General features: G+C 38.8%; 1 protein-coding gene across 1 annotated transcript in view; it reads right to left on the reverse strand.

Moving 5' to 3' along the window:
- Nucleotides 1–13,893, reverse strand: part of LZTFL1 (leucine zipper transcription factor like 1) — a 72,186-nt gene extending 58,293 nt beyond the window's left edge. The window contains exon 1 of the mRNA XM_053714487.1: nt 13,788–13,893. Coding sequence (XP_053570462.1) covers nt 13,788–13,790 — 3 coding nt within the window. The 5' untranslated portion in view covers nt 13,791–13,893. The remainder of the gene's footprint in view (nt 1–13,787) is intronic.
- Nucleotides 13,894–20,558: the final 6,665 nt, after the last annotated feature.

Raw genomic sequence — 20,558 nt, forward strand, 5'->3', positions numbered from 1 at the left:
CCCTAACATATATGGCCCAAGACAACTACCGGAGTTTCCTGTCTCGGCATCTATGCTGGCCAGACCCCGGGGGAAAGATGCACCGGCTGGCTGGAGGAGAGTTGCATCTCGGTGATGTGTCCCCTTATTCTCACAACCACTGTCTCCCGACCTAAATATGTTGCAGGGACAACGATGAGCATCACGAGAGAGCCGTTACCGACTTCGGTGCTACGCCTAAAGTCAGGTGTGGGTTAATCTTGAGATGGTACAGAATATGCTGAGGGTAAAGTTTGTCTGCCACATGTTTGAGGACATATACTTATTTAGTGCCTTCATGACAGAGACTTCTTCTTGCTTGCCTCCCTGCCATTGTTATTATACAGTAACTTTAATTGATGCCTTCTGTGAGATGGTTAGGAGCCATATACCAGCCCCCATATCTGATCTAGGCTTTAATTCTCCAGAACTCTCTAGGTGGACTGAACAGTCTAATAGCCCTCGTTCTTCCATGTGTTTAACAGAGTACATTTATGTTTTGATCTGTATCTCCATAATTGAGAACATTTCATCTTGTCTATACGCAAAATGTGTGAAAATTAATTATAATAGCAAGTCTGGTGCCTCCATTATAATTGATATCTCCCTATGTAGGCAGTCAAATACTACCAATTTGATGTGTTTAATGTATGTGCTATAGAACTTTTCATGCCCTATCTATGGATTGTTAGCCTCAGACTCTTTGAGGTAGTATCAATGACATTTATGGTGATTGCTATTATTCATATGCTCTCCAGTGGATGCTGACTAGTACTGCTTAGAATTATTGCTGTTTTTTTTTTTATCATTTATGTTTACTTAGGTATTCACTGCAACATGTTCTATGTTAAGGGGGAGGTGTGTTGCGCTGCGGATTCCACCTCATGCCAATGTTATTTGTTCCCTAGCTGGTCACAGATATGTTTGCCTCTCTTGTTCTCCCCCCCCCCCCCCCTATATATATACTCATGTGTACACGGAATAAGATTCTAAACTCAGATGTTCCTTACGTAGGTTATTGAGCACTACCCGCCTAACTTTAATACTTGCCTTATTGTCACACTACACCATTAACGCTCTGGGCAATATCATTTACACATTCCTCTTTTTGTTGTGTGTCAGGGGAATAGGTTGCTGTGCTGATGGCGGCCTGAGCAGCGCAGCATTTGTGACTATTGTTATTTACCCTATAAGGATTCCTTGCCCCACACTTCTTCACACAAAAGCTTTTGTAAGTGTATCTGACTTGTGATGGTACCCACTATTTTAGGCTCATCATATAGTAATGAAGCCAGACCGTGGACAAATCTTTTATCTAATTTTATATGGGGGGATGCTCACATTCACTCTAATTTACCATAGTTGAAATCCGCACTTAACTCGCTAGTGGCTTAGTTGTCGTCCCTAAGTTATATGTTGCTTGCAAATACTTTGAGCCGGATTAGTCCCTGGGCAGCATATCTAACTCACCATGGCAACATGCCTCCAATGTACCCTGCTGTATATGTATAATACACCCCTCTTTTTTATGGATTAAATATGTGCTAACTATGCTAACTTTTAGCTTGAGATTGAGCAGACACAGTATATCTTGCAATAAGTTAGGTCAGCTTATCCATTCTGTTCTCTGTTTTATGTTTAAAGTTAAGATGACATGTATGTTGTTACTCTTCGGTTAAATCTCAAGCAGTCCTTTCCCTCCATATGTTTCAGTCCCTGAAGTTTTCCTATTTCACATATAGTTTATTTTTGGTTATAAACCAAAAGCAGCTCATATAACTACTAGTATAATTTAAAAAAAAATGAAGTTCCTGAATGGAAATCCAAAAGTGGTTTCTGTTGTTAGCAGTTGTCTTCCATATAGTTTTGTACACATATGTGTGAGGTCCAAGAGTGGCCTCTTATATCATCTGGGAGACATCCAAGATTAATAGGCATTCCATTTGAATATTGTATTTCTAAACGGTCATCTTGATGTATTTATGGATTTACACCATATGAACCCTGTACATTAATATTATCATGTTTGTTTTCTTTGTTTGTTCATGTATGCCTTGCCTAGAACTTCAATAAAAAAAAAAACTAATAAAAAAAAAAAAAAAAAGGAGCGGATATATTTCACGCAGCCAATGAATATTATGGTAGATATTTCACGCAGCCTATGTCTACAGCGTGTACACTCATACTACACAACATCACACGCTTAGAAAATAAAAATATAAATGCAAAACTGAATAACTTGAGGAAAACATGAGGAGACAAAAGGCTCTTCCTCACTGCTTTACTTGGAGGGGAGGTGCTATCATGAAGTCTCTTTCTTGGCCAAGACACTGCTTAAAGGGACAGTCTAGTCCAAAATAAACTTTCATGATTCAGATAGAGAATATAATTTTAAACAATTTTCCAATTTACTTTTATCACCAATTTTGCTTTGTTCTCTTAGTATCCTTAGTTGAAAGCTAAACCTAGGAGGTTCATATGCTAATTTCTAAGCCCTTGGAGGCCGCCTCTTCTCTCAGGGCATTTTGACCACTAGAGGGTGTTAATTCATGTGTGTCATATAGATAACACTGTGCTCATGCGCGTGGAGTTCCAATGAGCCAGCTCTAATTGGCTAAAATGGATGTCTGTCAAAAGAACTGAAATAAGGGACAGTTTGCAGAGGCTTAGATACAAGGTAATCACAGAGGTAAAATGTGTATTTATATAACTGTTATATATGCAAAAACTAGGGAATGGGTAATAAAGGGATTATCTATCTTTTTAAACAATAACATTTTTGGTGTAGACTGTCCCTTTAAATGGAAATGCAAACTCCTTGTTTTAAAAATGGAAATCTGCTCTTTCAATTGATGCCATGCGCGTATCTCTAAGTTCATCTGCAACACTAGATGCCAGACTGTTTTTGGTGAAGGGCCATAGCTTTTTAATGAGGAGTTTATGTGTTTCTAATTTTTAGTGACGACCTTTCTTAAAGGAATCACTTTTTATGTGTATCAACTCTCCAAAGGTGTATAGCTCTACAGGAATCTCAAGACACCATACATCACAGCAACCTTCATACAAAAGAGGGAAAAGCATCTTAAAGCCCCCCTAGGTAGCAGGTGGTAACGATAGAACTTTTGGGGTGTCCTAAGGCTCTATTTGGAAAGCTATTATACGATAATAGTAAGTGATATTATCCCATATCAGTGGTTATGTGCAACTAGTCACTAAGTGCATTCAATCTCCTTTTTACCTAACAGATCACTTTTCCTAGTGTGAAGTCAAAGTGGATAGATCAGAAATAAATTTATAAGACACATTGAGTAAGAATGCAATAAACATGTAAAGGAAGAAAAGACAGGCGCACAGGGCACAATTCAAGTGTAGAGTTTTATTATACTGATGAGACACACAAATAAATAACACTTACTAGATTAAAATAAAAGTTCTGCATTGAGAGCATATGCTCTTGGGGTTTTTTGCAGCTCCTGTGGCACCAGGGAAATAGATGGTCCCTCTCCTCTCCGTTCCAAACAAGGACTGTTGGGCAGCGGTGTTCCGGATCCTGATGCCCAAGTCGTTGTCCCCCTGGTGCTGAACAGTACTCGTAACTGCTTTCCCTTTAATCCTTTCCTTAAAGGGAAAGCAGTTACGAGTACTGTTCAGCACCAGGGGGACAACGACTTGGGCATCAGGATCCGGAACACCGCTGCCCAACAGTCCTTGTTTGGAACGGAGAGGAGAGGGACCATCTATTTCCCTGGTGCCACAGGAGCTGCAAAAAACCCCAAGAGCATATGCTCTCAATGCAGAACTTTTATTTTAATCTAGTAAGTGTTATTTATTTGTGTGTCTCATCAGTATAATAAAACTCTACACTTGAATTGTGCCCTGTGCGCCTGTCTTTTCTTCCTTTACATGTAAATACATCTGAGCCAAGACCAGTGGGATAACTGGCTGCGACCAGGCGGCACTCTAGCGGCACTCCAATCAAAATCCGATTGCTTCAAACTGAATATTTTTCCTGTATTCAGGAATATCTATGGAATTCAGAAACATTCCCTGCCTTTAATATATAAGGTACTGTTTTCCTGCTAAAACCGCATATCAGGATTTTAGAACTTTTAAAGACTCAAAAGCAATTTTTCTCTTGCTGCTATTTCATTTAAAGTCTTTAAAGCCTTTGCTGTGCATTTAAACATATATATTGTACACAGGTTCCAAACAACAACAAGTGGGTTTTATGTAATTTCATTGTTTATATTACTATTATTATTTCTATAGTTGATATAACTTGTGTCATTATTTTATACTGAATTTTTAGATGGATTTTAATTATTTATAAAAATCTTTTTAATTGTTTGTAAAAGTAATCATATCCCCTATAAGTCACATTGTTCCCATGTGGTGACCATAGATAGCAATCCACATAATATTAGGGTTTTTTATATCTTACTCATTGAGGAATAGCTGTTTTTGAGTCAGAACATAAGCGCATAAAATTATAACAGGTTTTTTGTTTTTAAAGAATGCAATAAAATCTGTGATCTGCCCCCCATCACTGTAACCCCCACTAGAAAGGCTCGGTTTTTACTCTGAGCCTGCCAAGGTTATTGTCATATTATCCTAAAGCCAAAATATGACAAACTGCAGAGATTTTTTTTGGGGGGGTGGGGGGGGTGCATTGAGGGTTGCATAGGTTGGAACAGAGGTACATAGCACATAAGAATCTGTATTTGAAAGAGGCAAACTTTATTTAAAATGAGTGGCTATTTGTCCATACAGCTATCAGGAGATTGCCATAACAACGGCAAACCACTGGTCCTATCTTTGGGGGTCTTTGCAGCCCTTAGCTCTACTCAAAAATATATATCTATTATAATATTCCTTAGGTAAATGATGTACATATCACCATTTAAATAGCGGGTTTCTTATTCTTAAAGTTAACACTGCAATAATTGTATTAAAGCTATAACCTTAACGTGAAAGTCAACCCTAGCGTTTTTGAAACGCTAGGATTGACTATTGTAACAAATAAAGGGGACTTTCATTCATGAAGGATAAGATACTTCATGTAGAAAGATCCTTTATTTGTTTCAACCGATCGCCATTCTGAGCTGCTAAAGAAGCCCACGGAAGATCGCTGTTTTCCTTGAGAGTTGACGTTTTCCCCTCTTAGCCAATAGCCGTGGGGTAAATCCGGCTTGGCGCCCTTGGGAGCCGGATTTACTGCACGGCTATTTGCTAAGAGCTAAAAACATCACCTCCAAGCAAAAAATGTTTTTGCCGTAGGCTTCGTTAGCAGTTAAGAAAGGCAATCGGTTGAAAAAAATAAAAGGATCTTTCTACATGAAGTATCTTATACTGCATGAATGAAAGTCCCCTTTATTTGTTTCAATAGTAAATCCTAGCGTTTCAAAAACACTAGGATTGACTTTCACTTTAATTGTTTTTCTTAGTGCTAGGACTTTTTTTCTCTGAGCAAATATAAGTTTGCAGGTATACAAATATATGGAAAAATTGGGTGAGTTTGCACATTGGTTGCATTTTGTAAATAAAAAAAAATATTGCACTTTATGATCAGTGTTGTTTAAATGATTTTTTTAAATTAATCTGAGTTTGGACAGGCTTAAGAACATGCATAAATGGTGACAAGTCACTCTTATGCCCAGAGGCTGAACTTTAATTCACATTCTGTGAAAATTTTTCTGGAGGTCATTTTGAAATTAAATTTTAAAACTAAGCAGTTACACTAAAGCACCAGCTCAACAGCAATGTGTTTATTAACTGGACAATAATTTTTTTTTTAAATTGTATAATACATTGTAGCAAATTTTGTTAAGTTTTTAATCTGTCTATTGAATTTGTTCCTTTGATCTTGGTGTAACTAAAAATGTAAAATTTCCGGAGATTTTTAAACCATGGAAAAAAACATTTTTTCCAGAAAAAAAAAAGGGAAACTTTCGGAAAAATTGAAGAAAATGCAGCGTGGAGTCATTTTACAAATAGAAAGTCATTTTGTTACACTGGGAACATAAAATGCAGTGTGCATAAAAAATATTATGCTTGATATAAAAGTACAGCTTATTAAAGTGAATGTAAATTTTGATGCTAAAGTGCCGGGTTTTTAAAAATTCGATTAAAAACAGGGGCACTTTAATTCATCAAAATTTACATTTCACTCCTGTTGTGAAAAAAAACTTACCTTTTAAACTTGACAGCAGCTCCAGCTTCCTCCGGTCGTCACAAGCCATTTCTGATGTCAGAAATGATGGATAGGTCATCCTCCAATCACAGCTTCCCCCCCGGGGGAATCAGTGTCTGATTCAATGCCGTGATTGGAGGAAGCCGGATTCCTCATTTTAGACCCAGGAAGAGGCTTTGCGACAGGTGGAGGAAGCTGGAGCTGCTGTCAAGATTAAAAGTTAAGTTTTTTTTCACAACAGGAGTGAAATGTAAATTTTGATGAATTAAAGTGCCCCTGTTTTTAATTGAATTTTTAAAAACCGGGCACTTTAGCATCAAAATTTACATTCACTTTTAAGTAACAAAACTTGTTACTTTTTAAAACTAAATTTTTTGTTACAAATGGAATAACAAGGTCTATATATGTGAAGAACATTTCAACTAAACAGGTATACCTCACTTTACAGCGCTTTGCTAATACAGCGCTTTGTGGAGCTGAAGTTCAACCTCCAAGGATTTTGGAACAGTGCTGTAATCTTCGTGAGATTGCAAGAAAAGTGACTGGCACCATTTTGCTATGCACAGTTCACTCTGTTTACAGCATTACAGTGCAATCTGTGTCTCAGTGTTATTTATATCTGGCAAATGTTACTACAGTAATGGTCACTATTTTACAGGTACAGTGTTTATTGAATACTAATTGAATACTGTGCTGTGCTAGTGTTAAACTAAACGTAGCACTATTGCACCCCTAATATATGTTAGTTCAAACATGTTTTCAAGTCTTTAAACACACTGGCAAGTGAAAAGAAAACTAAAACCGCCTTGTTTCACTTTAAGGCGGTTTTCACTTTTAAAGCGGGGCTCCGGTCCCTAACCTGCTGTATTAGCAGGGTATACCTGTACATGAAAACAGGTAACCAACCCCCGTTCCCTCAAAAGCAACAAAAAAGCAAGAAACTATCAAATTTAAAAAAAATTGCAACTAAAAAGTTAAAAGGGACACTGAACCCAAATTTTTTCTTTCGTGATTCAGATAGAGCATGCAATTTTAAGCAACTTTCTAATTTACTCCTATTATCAATTTTTCTACGTTCTCTTGCTATCCTTATTTAAAAAAGAAGGCATCTAAGCTTTTTTTTAGTTCAGAACTCTGGAAAGCACTTTTTTCTTGGTGGATAAATTTATTCACCAATCAGCAAGAACAACCCAGGTTGTTCACCAAAAATAGGCCGGCATCTAAACTTACATTCTTGCATTTCAAATAAAGATACCAAGAGACTGAAGAAAATTTGATCATAGGAGTAAATTAGAAAGTTGCTTAAAATGTCATTCTCTACCTGAATCACGAAAGAAAACATTTGGGTTCAGTGTCCCTTTAAAGTGATGGTAAATCCTAGCATTTAGGAAACGCTAGGATTTACAATCGTAACAAATAAAGGGGACTTTCATTCATGAAGTATAAAATACTTCATTCTGAAAGCCCCTTTATTTGTTAGCAGCGTTTGCTGCGCTGAGCTGCTAAAGGCAGCCCACGGCAGAACGCAATTTGGCTGAGAGGTGACGTTTCCACCTCTTAGCCAATAGCAGTGCGGGAAATACAGCTTGGCGCCGCAAAACCTGGCGCCAAGCTGTATTTCCCGCACGGCTATTGGCTAAGAGGTGGAAACGTCACCTCTCAGCCAAATAGCGTTCTGCCCGTGGGCTGCCTTTAGCAGCTCAGCGCAGCAAACGCTGCTAACAAATAAAGGGCCTTTCAGAATGAAGTATTTTATACTTCATGAATGAAAGTCCCCTTTATTTGTTACGATTGTAAATCCTAGCGTTTCCCAAACGCTAGGATTTACCATCACTTTAAGTAACTGGCTTTATTTGTGCAAGTAGGATATGGTCATTGAGAGGTGTAAGGACCACCTCAATATTTAAGTTCCATAGCGAGGTTTAACTTTAAAAAAAAAAAATTGAGAAAAGGAAACAGACACAACATATACATGCAATTTAATCTATCTCATTTTCTGAACTACTGCTATCATTTTCCGTTTCTTCTTCCTCTTCATATTTGTCATTTTTCTCATGGACTTCTAAAAACTTAAGGTTGAAACAAGCCTACAACTGCTGAAGAAAGTAAAGTGAAAGATTTTATTAAAGGGATAGGAAAGTCAAAAATTAAACTTGCACGATTCCAATAGAACATGTAATTTCAAGACACTTTTAAATACACCTCTATTTTCAAATGTGCTTCGTTCTCTTGGTATCCCTTGTTGAAAAAGAATATGCACATATCCCACACTAGTGAGTACTAGCTGCTGATTGGTGCCTGCACACATTTGTCTCTTGTGATTGGCTAACTAGATGTGTTCATCTAGCTGCCAGTAGTGCAATGCTGTTCCTTTAGCAAATGAAAACAAGAGACTGAAGCAATTTTGATAATAGAAGTAAAGTGGAAAGTCATTTAAAGGGACATGACACCCACATTTTTATTTCATGATTTAGAAAGAGAATGCATTTTTTTAAACATCTTTCTAATTTACTTCTATTATCTAATTTGTGTTATTCTCTTTTTATTCTTTGCTGAAAAGCATATCTAGATATGCTCAGTAGCTGCTGATTGGTTGCTGCACATAGAAGCCTCATGTGATTGGCTCACCCATGTGCATTGCTTTTTCTTCAAATAAGGATATCTAAAAAATGAAGCAAAATAAATAATAGAAGTAAATTGTAATGTTGTTTAAATTTGTATGTTCTATCTGAATCATGAAAGAAAGATTTTGGGTTTAGTGGCCCTTTAAAACTGTATGGTCTATCCAAATCATAAAAGAAAATGTTGGGGTTTCCTGTCCCTTTAAGAGTCAGGTGTCATTTTATCTATAAATTAAGATAGTGTATTTTTGTGAGGCCAGTGGTTTTGTAACATCCTTGTAGCATTTGGAAAACAACATTTCTTCTCATAGTATTTGCAAATTGCAGCTTTGCTCTCAGCAGCAATTGCTCTGTGGAAATGTTTCCAAACTCTAAATGTTGGTGTCACCATTTTACTGAGAAGGAACAAAAAGCAATTTAGTGGCAAGACTATAAACATTATGCTGTGATGGGGAGAACATTAATAGGAATCATTTAGATAAAGGTTATAAAGATACATTTGTCAGACAAATTTAACCTCTTACCTGTCAATTAAGGCCTGAGAGGACAGAAACTATCATCTACTGTACACCAACACTCACCCACTGTAGGAGGTACAAGATGGAGCCCACAAGCAAACTAAACTGAAGCCTTTCCTCTGCAGTACCCCCCAAGAGGCAGAAATGCTTATTTCTCTTATTCGAGAATGGCATTGAGAAGTACAGTGTACTTGAACTGTATTCCAGGATTTGCTTGTCTTCAGCTGAGAGAACTTGCAATGATTTGAGACTTTACATAAAGTCTCAGAAGCCTTGCATTAACCCCTTAACGACCGACAACGTGCAGGGTTCGTTCTCCAAAAAAATACCCTTAACGACCGAGGATGTACCCTGTACGTCGTCGGTCTTGGAAAGCGGTGGAAGCGATCCTGATCGCTTTCAGACGTTTTCCGGTTATTGCAGTGATACCTCAATATCGAGGCATCCTGCAATAACCCTCCTTGGCCATCCGATGCAGAGAGAGCCACTCTGTACCGGACATCGATGGCCGGTATCGTTGGTGGGTGGGCGCCAACGTGGGAGGCGGATGGGTGGCCATCCATGGCTTGTGTGATGCAGAGGGGGGCAGGATCGTGGGCGCGGACGGACGACACGCGCATGCACAGGGCAGGAGCGGGTGGGAACCGCTACACTACAGAAAATGTTTCTCAGAAAAGTGGGAGAGAGGGGGGAGGGAAATAAAAATAAAAGTAATCTAAGGGATCTGGGAGGGGGTGGGAGGTTTGGTCTTTGGGGGGGGCTCTTAATAAGTTAGAGGGGGAAGGTTAGAGAGCTGTTTGGGGGGGGGATCAGGGAGGTTGGGGGCTAAAGGGGCATCCTACACAACAGCATATGTAAATATGCCCACAAAAATTTAAAAAATAGCTTTTATTTTAGTACTGGCAGACTTTCTGCCAGTACTTAAAGGGCCACTGTAAGTAAATATTTTCTATGCCTGTTACTAACTACCCCAAATACGCTTTTTATCAATAGCATTTCATTAACATATCTCTACCGTATATCAGAAATCTTGTCTGCAAATTTAATTGTTTTCCAAACTCCGTGGGTATCCTTTGCTCTGTACCAATCCGTTTACAATACCTAGGTTTCAAAATGGCGCTTTAAACACAAAGTTATTGGTTTAAGTATTTTGAACACACAGTGCTGAAAATAGTGGGCAGGATAACGTGACATCATCAGCGAATAAAAGATATAATTTTTAGAACGTTATGAAACTTCGTTTTGGAGAAAATATAGGTCAGTAGGTTTTAATTAATGTTTATTAACTTTAATATGTTAGTTGTTTAGCTTAAAAATTATAACAGAAAGTAATCCTTTAAGATGGCGGGGAGAATTGTGGGGTGGGGGAGGGAAGAGAGCTGTTTGGGAGGGATCAGGGGGTGGGATGTGTCAGGTGATAGGCTGATTTCTACACTAAAACTAAAATTAACCCTGCAAGCTCCCTACAAACTACCTAATTAACCCCATTCACTGCTAGCCATAATACACGTGTGATGTGCAGCGGCATTTAGCGGCATTCTAATTACCAAAAAGCAACGCCAAAGCCATATACAGTATGTCTGCTATTTCTGAACAAAGGGTATCCCAGAGAAGCATTTACAGCCATGTATGCCATAATTGCACAAGATGTTTGTAAATAATTTCAGTGAGAAACCTAGTTTGTGGAAAAGTGAACATTTTTTTTTTATTTGATCGCATTTGGCAGTGAAATGGTGGCATGAAATATACCAAAATGGGCCTAGATCAATACTTTGGGATATCTTCTAAAAAAATATATATACATGTGAAGGGTTATTCAGGGATTCCTGAAAGATATCAGTGTCCCAATGTAACTAGCGCTAATTTTGAAAAAAAGTGGTTTGGAAATAGCAAAGTGCTACTTGTATTTATTGCCCTATAACTGGCAAAAAAAAGCAAAGCACATGTAAACATTGGATATTTCTAAACTCAGGATAAAATTTAGAAACTATTTAGCATAGGTGGTTGTAGATGTGTAACAGATTTTGGGGGTCAAAGTTAGAAAAAGTGTGTTTTTTTCCATTTTTTCCTCATATTTTATATTTTTTTATAGTAAGTTATAAGATATGATGAAAATAATGGTATCTTTAGAAAGTCCATTTAATGGCGAGAAAAACGGTATATAATATGTGTGGGTACAGTAAATGAGTAAGAGGAAAATTACAGCTAAACACAAACACCGCAGAAATGTAAAAATAGCCCTGGTCCCAAACAGACAGAAAATGGAAAAGTGCTGTGGTTATTAAGGGGTTAAGGTCTTTGTGTTATATAGCTTGACTACCATGTCATAGACATATTATTTATCATTGTAAAAGAACATATTCCACACTACATATTTTTTTTTTTTTTTTTTCCGGAAAAAAAGAAAAAACAGCTTGGGGGAAAAAAAAAAAATCATTTTTTTTCCAGGCCTTCCCATCTCTAGGTGTAACATCACATTATTATCAGGTAAAAATGTAGTAATAAAAAGGGTGCATTGCTCACAACAATGGATTACATTAGGGGAGTCACAGTTTTGCATACAGGAAAAGGCTAGGGGCGGAACTAAAAGGATCCCTGAGAGCCAGTCACCAATCAATGCGCTGTGCTTCCCCTTACATAGTGCAGCCAGAGCACAGTGCTGTTTGAACAGTTTGATAAGTGAAGCCGGACAGATAGCTTAGCATGCACTGTGACTGAGCTCTGAAGCAACCTGAGGGTTGCAGGTTCGATCCCGGCGAGGTCCACTCAGCCTTTCATCCTTCCGAGGTCGATAAAATGAGCAGCGCCTTGAGACCCTTACGGGTGATTAGCTGGGCTTTACAAGTACCCAATACATACATACATACGGAGCAGCACTGCAAAGTGAAAACGCTAACAGTTCCTGCATATGTTCTGTTCTTTCTGAAGACATGCTGCATTTTCTACGAAGGGGCTCTTATGTGAAATAAGAATTTGTTGTAGTTTTAATATGTATGCAGTATGTTAGATATTAGTAATTTGTGCATAACGTGCAAGATGGTGCAAAGTTCAATCAAATTTGTACTGGAAATGTGGGTAAAAAAATTGTGTTGATTTAGAAAAGTGAACTAGTAGTAGGATGATTTATAATTAAAAGTTTGCTTTAACTTATAGCTGAGAAAGGCATTACTTATGTCTTTAATCAATTTGTATTTATATATTATGGCCTTTGTTTTCTTTCATGATTCAGATAGAGCATGCAATTTTAAACAACTTTCTAAATTACTTCTTTTGCCAAATGTTCTTAATTCTCTTGGTATCTTTTGATGAAAAGCAGGGACGTAAGCTCAGGAGTGTGCACGTGCCCAGACCACTATATGGCATGGCAGTAATTTTGCAAGAATATTATCCATTTGCAAGAGCATAGATGTCAGCACTAGTTCCTGCCCTGAAGTGCTCCAGACACCTACCTATGTATCTCTTCAACAATGAATACCATGGGAACAATGCAAATTTTATGAAAGAAGTAAATTGGAAACTTTTTTTTTTTTTTTTTAAATTGATGCTCTGTTTGAATAACAAAAGAGTTTCATATCTCTTTAACAATTATGAACAAAGTGTGGAGTGGCACAGGCAGTTTGCTAGATGGTGGAGAATCCAGCAACACACAATTTCCAGTTTACGTATATTTTAACATTTGTTTTTTCTCCTGGTGTCCTTTGTTGAAGGAGCAGCAATGCACTACTAAGGGTTATATGAACACATCTACTAAGTCAATAGCATGAGACCTATACGTGCAACCACCAATCAGCAACTAGCTCCTAGTAGCGCATTACTGAGCCTACTTAGGCATGTTTTCCAACAAAGAAGACCAAGAGAAAGAAGCAAATGAGATCATATAAGTAAAATGGGAAGTTGTTTAAAAGGGCATATTCTATCTGAATCATGAAAGTTTAATTATTACTTTACTGTCCTTTTAAGCCCAAATATCTTGTTAGTGTAAGTCATGTAAAATAAGAAAAGACAGCAGCCATTACATTTACAAGTATTACTCTTCATAAAATAGTTTTATTGTTGATAGAAGAAAGCAAAGCAAGTGTAGCTTTGATGGATGAGACCTTTACAATTCTACTGTAACTCTACAATCAAACCTATATGCACTAACCCTCTAAATTGCAAGACATGGCTGCAACACACTTTGCCTTGAATTTAAAATGTGGATATAATGCACATTTCAATCAATTTCCATAAAACTGAATTAAAAGGTTCTACTATTAACACAACTTAAACAAATGCGAATTCGGTAAATCTTTAGCTCATTAGACAAGACTTTCCCCATATTTTTACACAACATGTCTGACTTATGCTGACGTACGTCTATTAATAATGTGGTGATGTACACAGATATAATAAAAACGCTTCCGTTATTTCAGACAACGGGCTAGATCAAACATTACTCACCATGTCGAAACTAGACTGCACGGGATAAAGTGGAAAATATAGAAGGAGGATCAGCTGGTTGCCATGGCGAAAAAGCGTCGAAGAACGTATTACATTCACTTTTGCGATTGGGCACCCATTTTCCACGTGACCTTCACGAAAACAAATTAGCCAGAGGATAGGGGGTGTGTTTGTAGATTTGTGCGTCACAGCTTCCATTGGTAACCATAAAAAAAAACACTAAACACATTCACACAGCTAGCTATCCCTACCAGCCAATGGCAGTGGCTGGTTCCTATTCAGCTAAAGCACCTGGGATGGCACGCTGCAGTAACTACAGTGATCACATCATGGTACATAAAATGATGTTGAACCTGCAACCTTCTAGGGCTATGATGATATTGGAGGATAATGAAACCTCATAATGTTTGTCTTTAAAAATATGCTGGAATACTGTATAGGAAATAAATGTATTTTGTATAAACAGTTTTTTTTTAATCTTAATTATTAATAATATTTAAATGGGGAAAAAGTGAAAAAACATAAGGCATTTAGTATTAGTGTTGTCAGCTACGCACCATAAAAATACCGGATGACCTATATGTAGGCTTACCATAATTTTTAGAGGTGAAACTGGGACCACCTGGCGCTGTGCCAGTGGGGGTGTGGTCAGGAGCGTGGTCAAGGGGGCGTGGCAATTACCGGTCCTTTTAAAGTAGTAGCTTTTATGTGTGTGATGTTTGAAACTGGGACCACCTGGCGCGGTGCCAGTGGGGGTGTGGTCAGGAGCGTGGTCAAGGGGGCGTGGCAATTACCGGTCCTTTTAAAGTAGTAGCTTTTATGTGTGTAATGTTTCGTGGATACTCTACCCTTCCTCAGTCAAACAAGTGAATCACACAGTTTAAATAGACCATAACACCACCCCCTAGATAAAAAGGCACCATTACGTTGTCATGGCAAATAAATCATTAATCTAAATCTCAGATTCTAAATAATGCCAAAAATCAAGCATAATTATCACTTTCATAATTATCAATTTCACAATTTAATATCTGCAGTGTAATATGTGTTTTATGTGTCTAATTAAGGAACAGAGCCAAATACTGATAAGACATAAATACAACATTGAATTAAAGTAAAAAAGAAACACGTACCTGCTAAAGCTGTTTAAGAGGCTACTCTATACCATAATGCAGGAAGATTATAGCCAAAATGTTATCCTGCATGAAGTAAAGCAAGATCCACGCCAAAAATCCTTCCTGTCTGTACTTCCTAATCATACCCATATGATTCCCCTAAACGTGTATTACCGGCAATGTCACCAGGGGTCGGGGGGTGTTAAATTCTTAGAAAAATAAACCAAGTAGTACTACAAAATTAAAAAAACCCTATGCTGCTCACTCAGCCTGTATTACTAAATGTAAACTTTGAAGGACACGAACGTTAAGCTTAGCAGGGCTGTATGTAACAAAGTACCAGCATCCAACTATGCTGGAGAGTCACAGTCCAGTCATTTTGAATAATGTGTCTGGGTTTCAGGTGGTCTGAAAGCCGGACACATGATTTGAAACCTGGAGGTGGCAACCCTACTGGGACAGAATGAACAAGTGGGTGGGACACTGGGACAGCGCCTCCAAACCGGGACAATCCCAGTAAAAGTGGGACTTCTGGTAAGCCTACCTATATGCTATAGGTCAATGGACACGGGACATAGCTTGGTTCACGCAATGTCCCCACAAAAGCTCAACCTTAAGCCCCACCCTTGATCCCACCACATATATTTTTAACCCCTTGGTTGCCAGTAACACATGTACGTAGTAGTGATGTGACCCCCTTGGCTGACAGAAGTAAACACTCAGCAATGCAGACATCCGATTCCCAACTCTCCCTGTCTGAAGTTCAGGGAGTCTCCCTGATTGTAATAGCGGCTCCCTGATGCCAGCAAATGGAATGCAATATCCCTGAAACTCCATGTACCATGATCCAATGTGGCCCAATACAGAAAGTGCTTCTTTAAGTAAGGAATGCCTTTATTTGCTTGGACGTTATAGAATCCTCAAAGCATGTATCAGTAACCAAAAAGCCCCCCAACACAAATACTACCTTATTTACTGCACGTAATTAAACTTTGTATTCTAAAATATTTAAGCATTCAACAAGCGTACAATCACTGAAAACTGGGCTTCAAGGTGTCCAATATATAACGGGGGTGGCAGCGAGGTAGCGGGTGAAGCAACCTCCCTGAAATTAGTTTTTGCAGGTTGGGATGTCTGGCAATGGTTGAACATGGTTGCCTGTAACTAGGGTTGCCACCTTAGCCATGTTTTCCTGGACACTTATGAGTTACACATGCTGCAGGGTGTGCTGGGAGGAACATGCATTGTGCTGCTGGATAGCACAAAATAGTGACCATTGACTGCGCTATTCATGTTCCTTACTGCACACCCTGCAACATATGTAACTCATAAGTGTCCAGGAAAACATGGCCGAGGGGGTAACCCTACCTGTAACACATATAATAGAAAATGCACAGTGTAACTTTTTTTTAGCCATATTTCTAATGCATAAATGCCTAGAAGGCCCTTTACATCAGTGATGTGCAGTCACTAGAGGCAGGTGAGGCAGTGCTTCACCACTCATATGGGCAAAAATATATTTTTTTATGGGCTTTAAAAAAATAAAATAAAAAAATTGCAATTTTTTTCCCCAGCATTTTTTTTCTTCACAGATACATGTTGTGCAATGGAGAGGCACAAGCAGGTCTGCCCACCATTACACAACATGCTGCGCCATCTACTGGATGATAGTGGTTAAGATCATTGGATGGCCCATTAACTGCTTATTTGAGGCAGTCCTATTTGGACTGACCCAATCCAGTGAGAGGCATTAGTAAGTGGAACTTAGGGTTGGGGCTGGATGTTAAATCATATAAAACAAAACAAAAACGGAAAAAAAACTACTTTCATTTATTTTGTTGCTGTGCTGTGAAGCTGCCAGCTTTTGCTAAAGTGAAAAAGAGAGTTCTGTACTTCCCCTCTAAGTGCAGTGGAATGTGCCACTGTCACTTCCTTAATACAGACAGAGGCAGAGCAGGAAGAGATTCAGTCAATAAGCAGAGTTTAAGACACATCTTTGAAGTAAGTTCTACAACATTAGATTTCACTGAAAGGGATTCTGTTAGTGAAAATTATAATTTAATGAATGTGGTTTAGTGTTTTTTTACTCTTTTACAGCAGGGTCGTTTTTGTATTTTGTTTCCTCAACCTTTACACCCAGTAACTTAACAGCTTGCCTTCACTTTCTGAACTCTCTGTAGCTCTGCTGTTTTATTACTTAAAAATGCAGTGGTCTCTCTCCCTCCCCCCTTGTGTGTGTGTCTCTCTCTCTCTATCTATCTATCTATCTATCTATCTATCTATCTATATCTATTTATCTATCCATCTCTCTCCTTATGTGTTGTTCTCCCCATGGTCTCTCTGTCTCTCTTCCTCCCCCTCTGACTCTCTCATCCCTTATGTGTCTCTCTAACCCTCTGTGTTTGATTGTGTCTCTCTTTCTCTAACCCTCTGTGTGTGATTGTGTGTGTCTCTCTTTCTCTCTCTCTCTAACCCTCTGTGTGTGTCTCTCTCTTTCTCTCTCTCTCTAACCCTCTGTCTCTCTCTCTCTTTCTCTCTCTCTCTCTAACCCTCTGTGTGTGTGTCTCTCTCTCTTTCTCTCTCTCTAACCCTCTGTGTGTCTCTCTCTTTCTCTCTCTCCCTCTAACCCTCTGTGTGTGTCTCTCTCTCTCTCTTTCTCTCTCTCTCTCTCTCTCTCTCTAACCCTCTGTGTCTCTCTCTCTCTCTCTCTAACCCTCTGTATGTCTCTCTTTCTCTCTCTCTCTCTCTCTCTCTTTCTCTCTAACCCTCTGCGTGTGTGTGTCTCTCTCTCTCTCTCTCTCTCTCTAACCCTTTGTGTGTGTCTTTCTCTTTCTCTCTCTTTCTCTCTCTAACCCTCTGTGTATGTGTTTCTGTCTACCTTTTATTTATTTAATTAATGAATTGGTAGTGCCATCTGATGGTGTGGCTTTATTTAAAGAGATGGGGTCAAGCGCCCCACCATCTTTAAATTTCACCAGCCGCAACTGGATCAAGACATTTTTATATTTACTGAATAATGAAATAATCTATAAGCATAATTTGCAGCATTAAAGTAAAAAGTATGTTTTAAACATATATTTTAATGGGCATGGATTTCTAGATCTCATAATCAGAGCAAGCATTTTGTTATCTGGCAAGTGTTTCTGTTACAATCCTTTAGACTAAAATCAGATGTTTACTAAGTTGACCAGTTTTCCAAGACACCATTTAAAGGGACATGAAACCCATATGTTTTCTTTCATGATTTAGAAAGAACATGCAATATAAATAACTTTCCAATTTACATCTAATATCTAATTGTCTTCAATCTTTTGATATCCTTTGTTGAAAATCATATCTAAATATGCTCAGTAGCTGCTGATTGGTGGCTGCACATAGATACCTCATGTGATTGGCTCACCCATGTGCATTGCTATTTCTTCAACAAAGGATATCTAAAGAATGAAGGCGTATCCAAGCCACTGCCTCACAAGCCTCTGACGTCACTGCACGTCACTGCTTTACATGTAGCTGACAGTGGTCTTTAAAGGGACAGTCTACTCCAAAAATGTTATTGTTTAACCCCTTAAGGACACGGCCATTTTTCAATTTCTTTCCCTTAAGGACCAGGGCTATTTTTACATTTCTGCGGTGTTTGTGTTTAGCTGTAATTTTCCTCTTACTCGTTTACTGTACCCACACATATTATATACCGTTTTTCTCGCCACTAAATGGACTTTCTAAAGATACCATTATTTTCATCATATCTTATAATTTACTATTAAAAATATTATAAAATATGAGGAAAAAATGGAAAAAAACACACTTTTTCTAACTTTGACCCCCAAAATCTGTTACACATCTACAACCACCAAAAAACAACCATGCTAAATAGTTTCTAAAATTTGTCCTGAGTTTAGAAATTCCCAATGTTTACATCTTCTTTGCTTTTTTTGCAAGTTATAGGGCCATAAATACAAGTAGCACTTTGCTATTTCAAAACCACTTTTTTTCAAAATGAGCGCTAGTTACATTGGAACCCTGATATCTGTCGGGAATACCTAAATATTCCTTGACATGTATATATTTTTTTTTAGAAGACATCCCAAAGTATTGATCTAGGCCCATTTTGGTATATTTCATGCCACCATTTCACCGCCAAATGCGATCAAATAAAAAAAAATGGTAACTTTTTCACAAACTTTAGGTTTCTCACAGAAATTATTTACAAACAACTTGTGCAATTATGGCATAAATGGTTGTAAGTGCTTCTCTGGGATCCCCTTTGTTCAGAAATAGCAGACTTATATGGCTTTGGCGTTGCTTTTTGGTAATTAGAAGGCTGCTAAATGCCACTGCGCGCCACACGTGTTTTATGCCCAGCAGTGAAGGGGTTAATTAGGGAGCATGTAGGGAGCTTGTAGAGTTAATTTTAGCTTTAGTGTAGTGTAGTAGACAACCCAAAGTATTGATCTAGGCCCATTTTGGTAAATTTAATGCCACCATTTCACCGCCAAATGCGATCAAATTTAAAAAAAACGTATTTTTTTTCGCAATTTTAGGTTTCTCACTGAAATTATTTACAAACAGCTTGTGCAATTATGGCACAAATGGTTGTAAATGCTTCTCTGGTATCCCCTTTGTTCAGAAATAGCAGACATATATGGCTTTGGCAATGCTTTTTGGTAATTAGAAGGCTGCTAAATGCCGCTGCACATCATACGTGTATTATGGCTAGCAGTGAAGGGGTTAATTAGGGATCTTGTAGGGAGCTTGCAGGGTTAATTTTAGCTTTAGTGTAGAGATCAGCCTCCCACCTGACACATCAGACCCACTGATCCCTCCCAAACAGCTCTCTTCCCTCCCCCACCCCACAATTGTCCCCGCCATCTTAAGTACTGGCAGAAAGTCTGCCAGTACTAAAATAAAAGGTATCTTTTTTTTTTTTTTTTTTTTGAGCATATTTACATATGCTGCTGTGTAGGATCCCTCTTAGCCCCAAACCTCCCTGATCCCCCCCCCCCACACAGCTCTCTAACCCTCCCCCTCTACATTATTGGGAGCCATCTTGGGTACTGGCAGCTGTCTGCCAGTACCCAGTTTACAAAAAAAATGTATATTTTTTATTTTTTCCCCACTTTTCTGTAGTGTAGCTTCCCCCCCCCCCAAGACTAAACCCCCACCCCCTCCCAGATCCCTTCGATTAACATATTTATCCCCCCTCTCTCCCTCTAAATAGAAACCACTGTTCCATAGTGTAATGGTTCCCACCCGCTCCCTCCCCGTGCACGCGCCCGCCCGCCTCCCCTGTGCACGCGCGCGCGTCCGTGCGCGCCCCCCCAGCAATCCCGCCCACGATCCACCGGTAAGCCATCGATCGCCGCCCACCCGCCTCCCACGTCTGCTCCCACCCACCAACGATCGCGGCATCGATGTCCGGTGCAGAGAGGGCCACAGAGTGGCTCTCTCTGCATCGGATGGGGAAAAATGTTATTGCAGTGATGCCTCGATATCGAGGCATCACTACAATAACCGGAAAGTGGCTGGAAACGATCAGGATCGCTTCCAGCCGCTTTCAACCCCAACGTCGTACAGGGTACGTCGCTGGTCTTTAAAGACCAGTTTGTGCAAGACGTACCCTGTACGACGCGTGTCGTTAAGGGGTTAAAAAGATAGA

This window comes from Bombina bombina, chromosome 5, assembly GCF_027579735.1.
Source record: "Bombina bombina isolate aBomBom1 chromosome 5, aBomBom1.pri, whole genome shotgun sequence".
Lineage (NCBI taxonomy): Eukaryota > Metazoa > Chordata > Amphibia > Anura > Bombinatoridae > Bombina > Bombina bombina.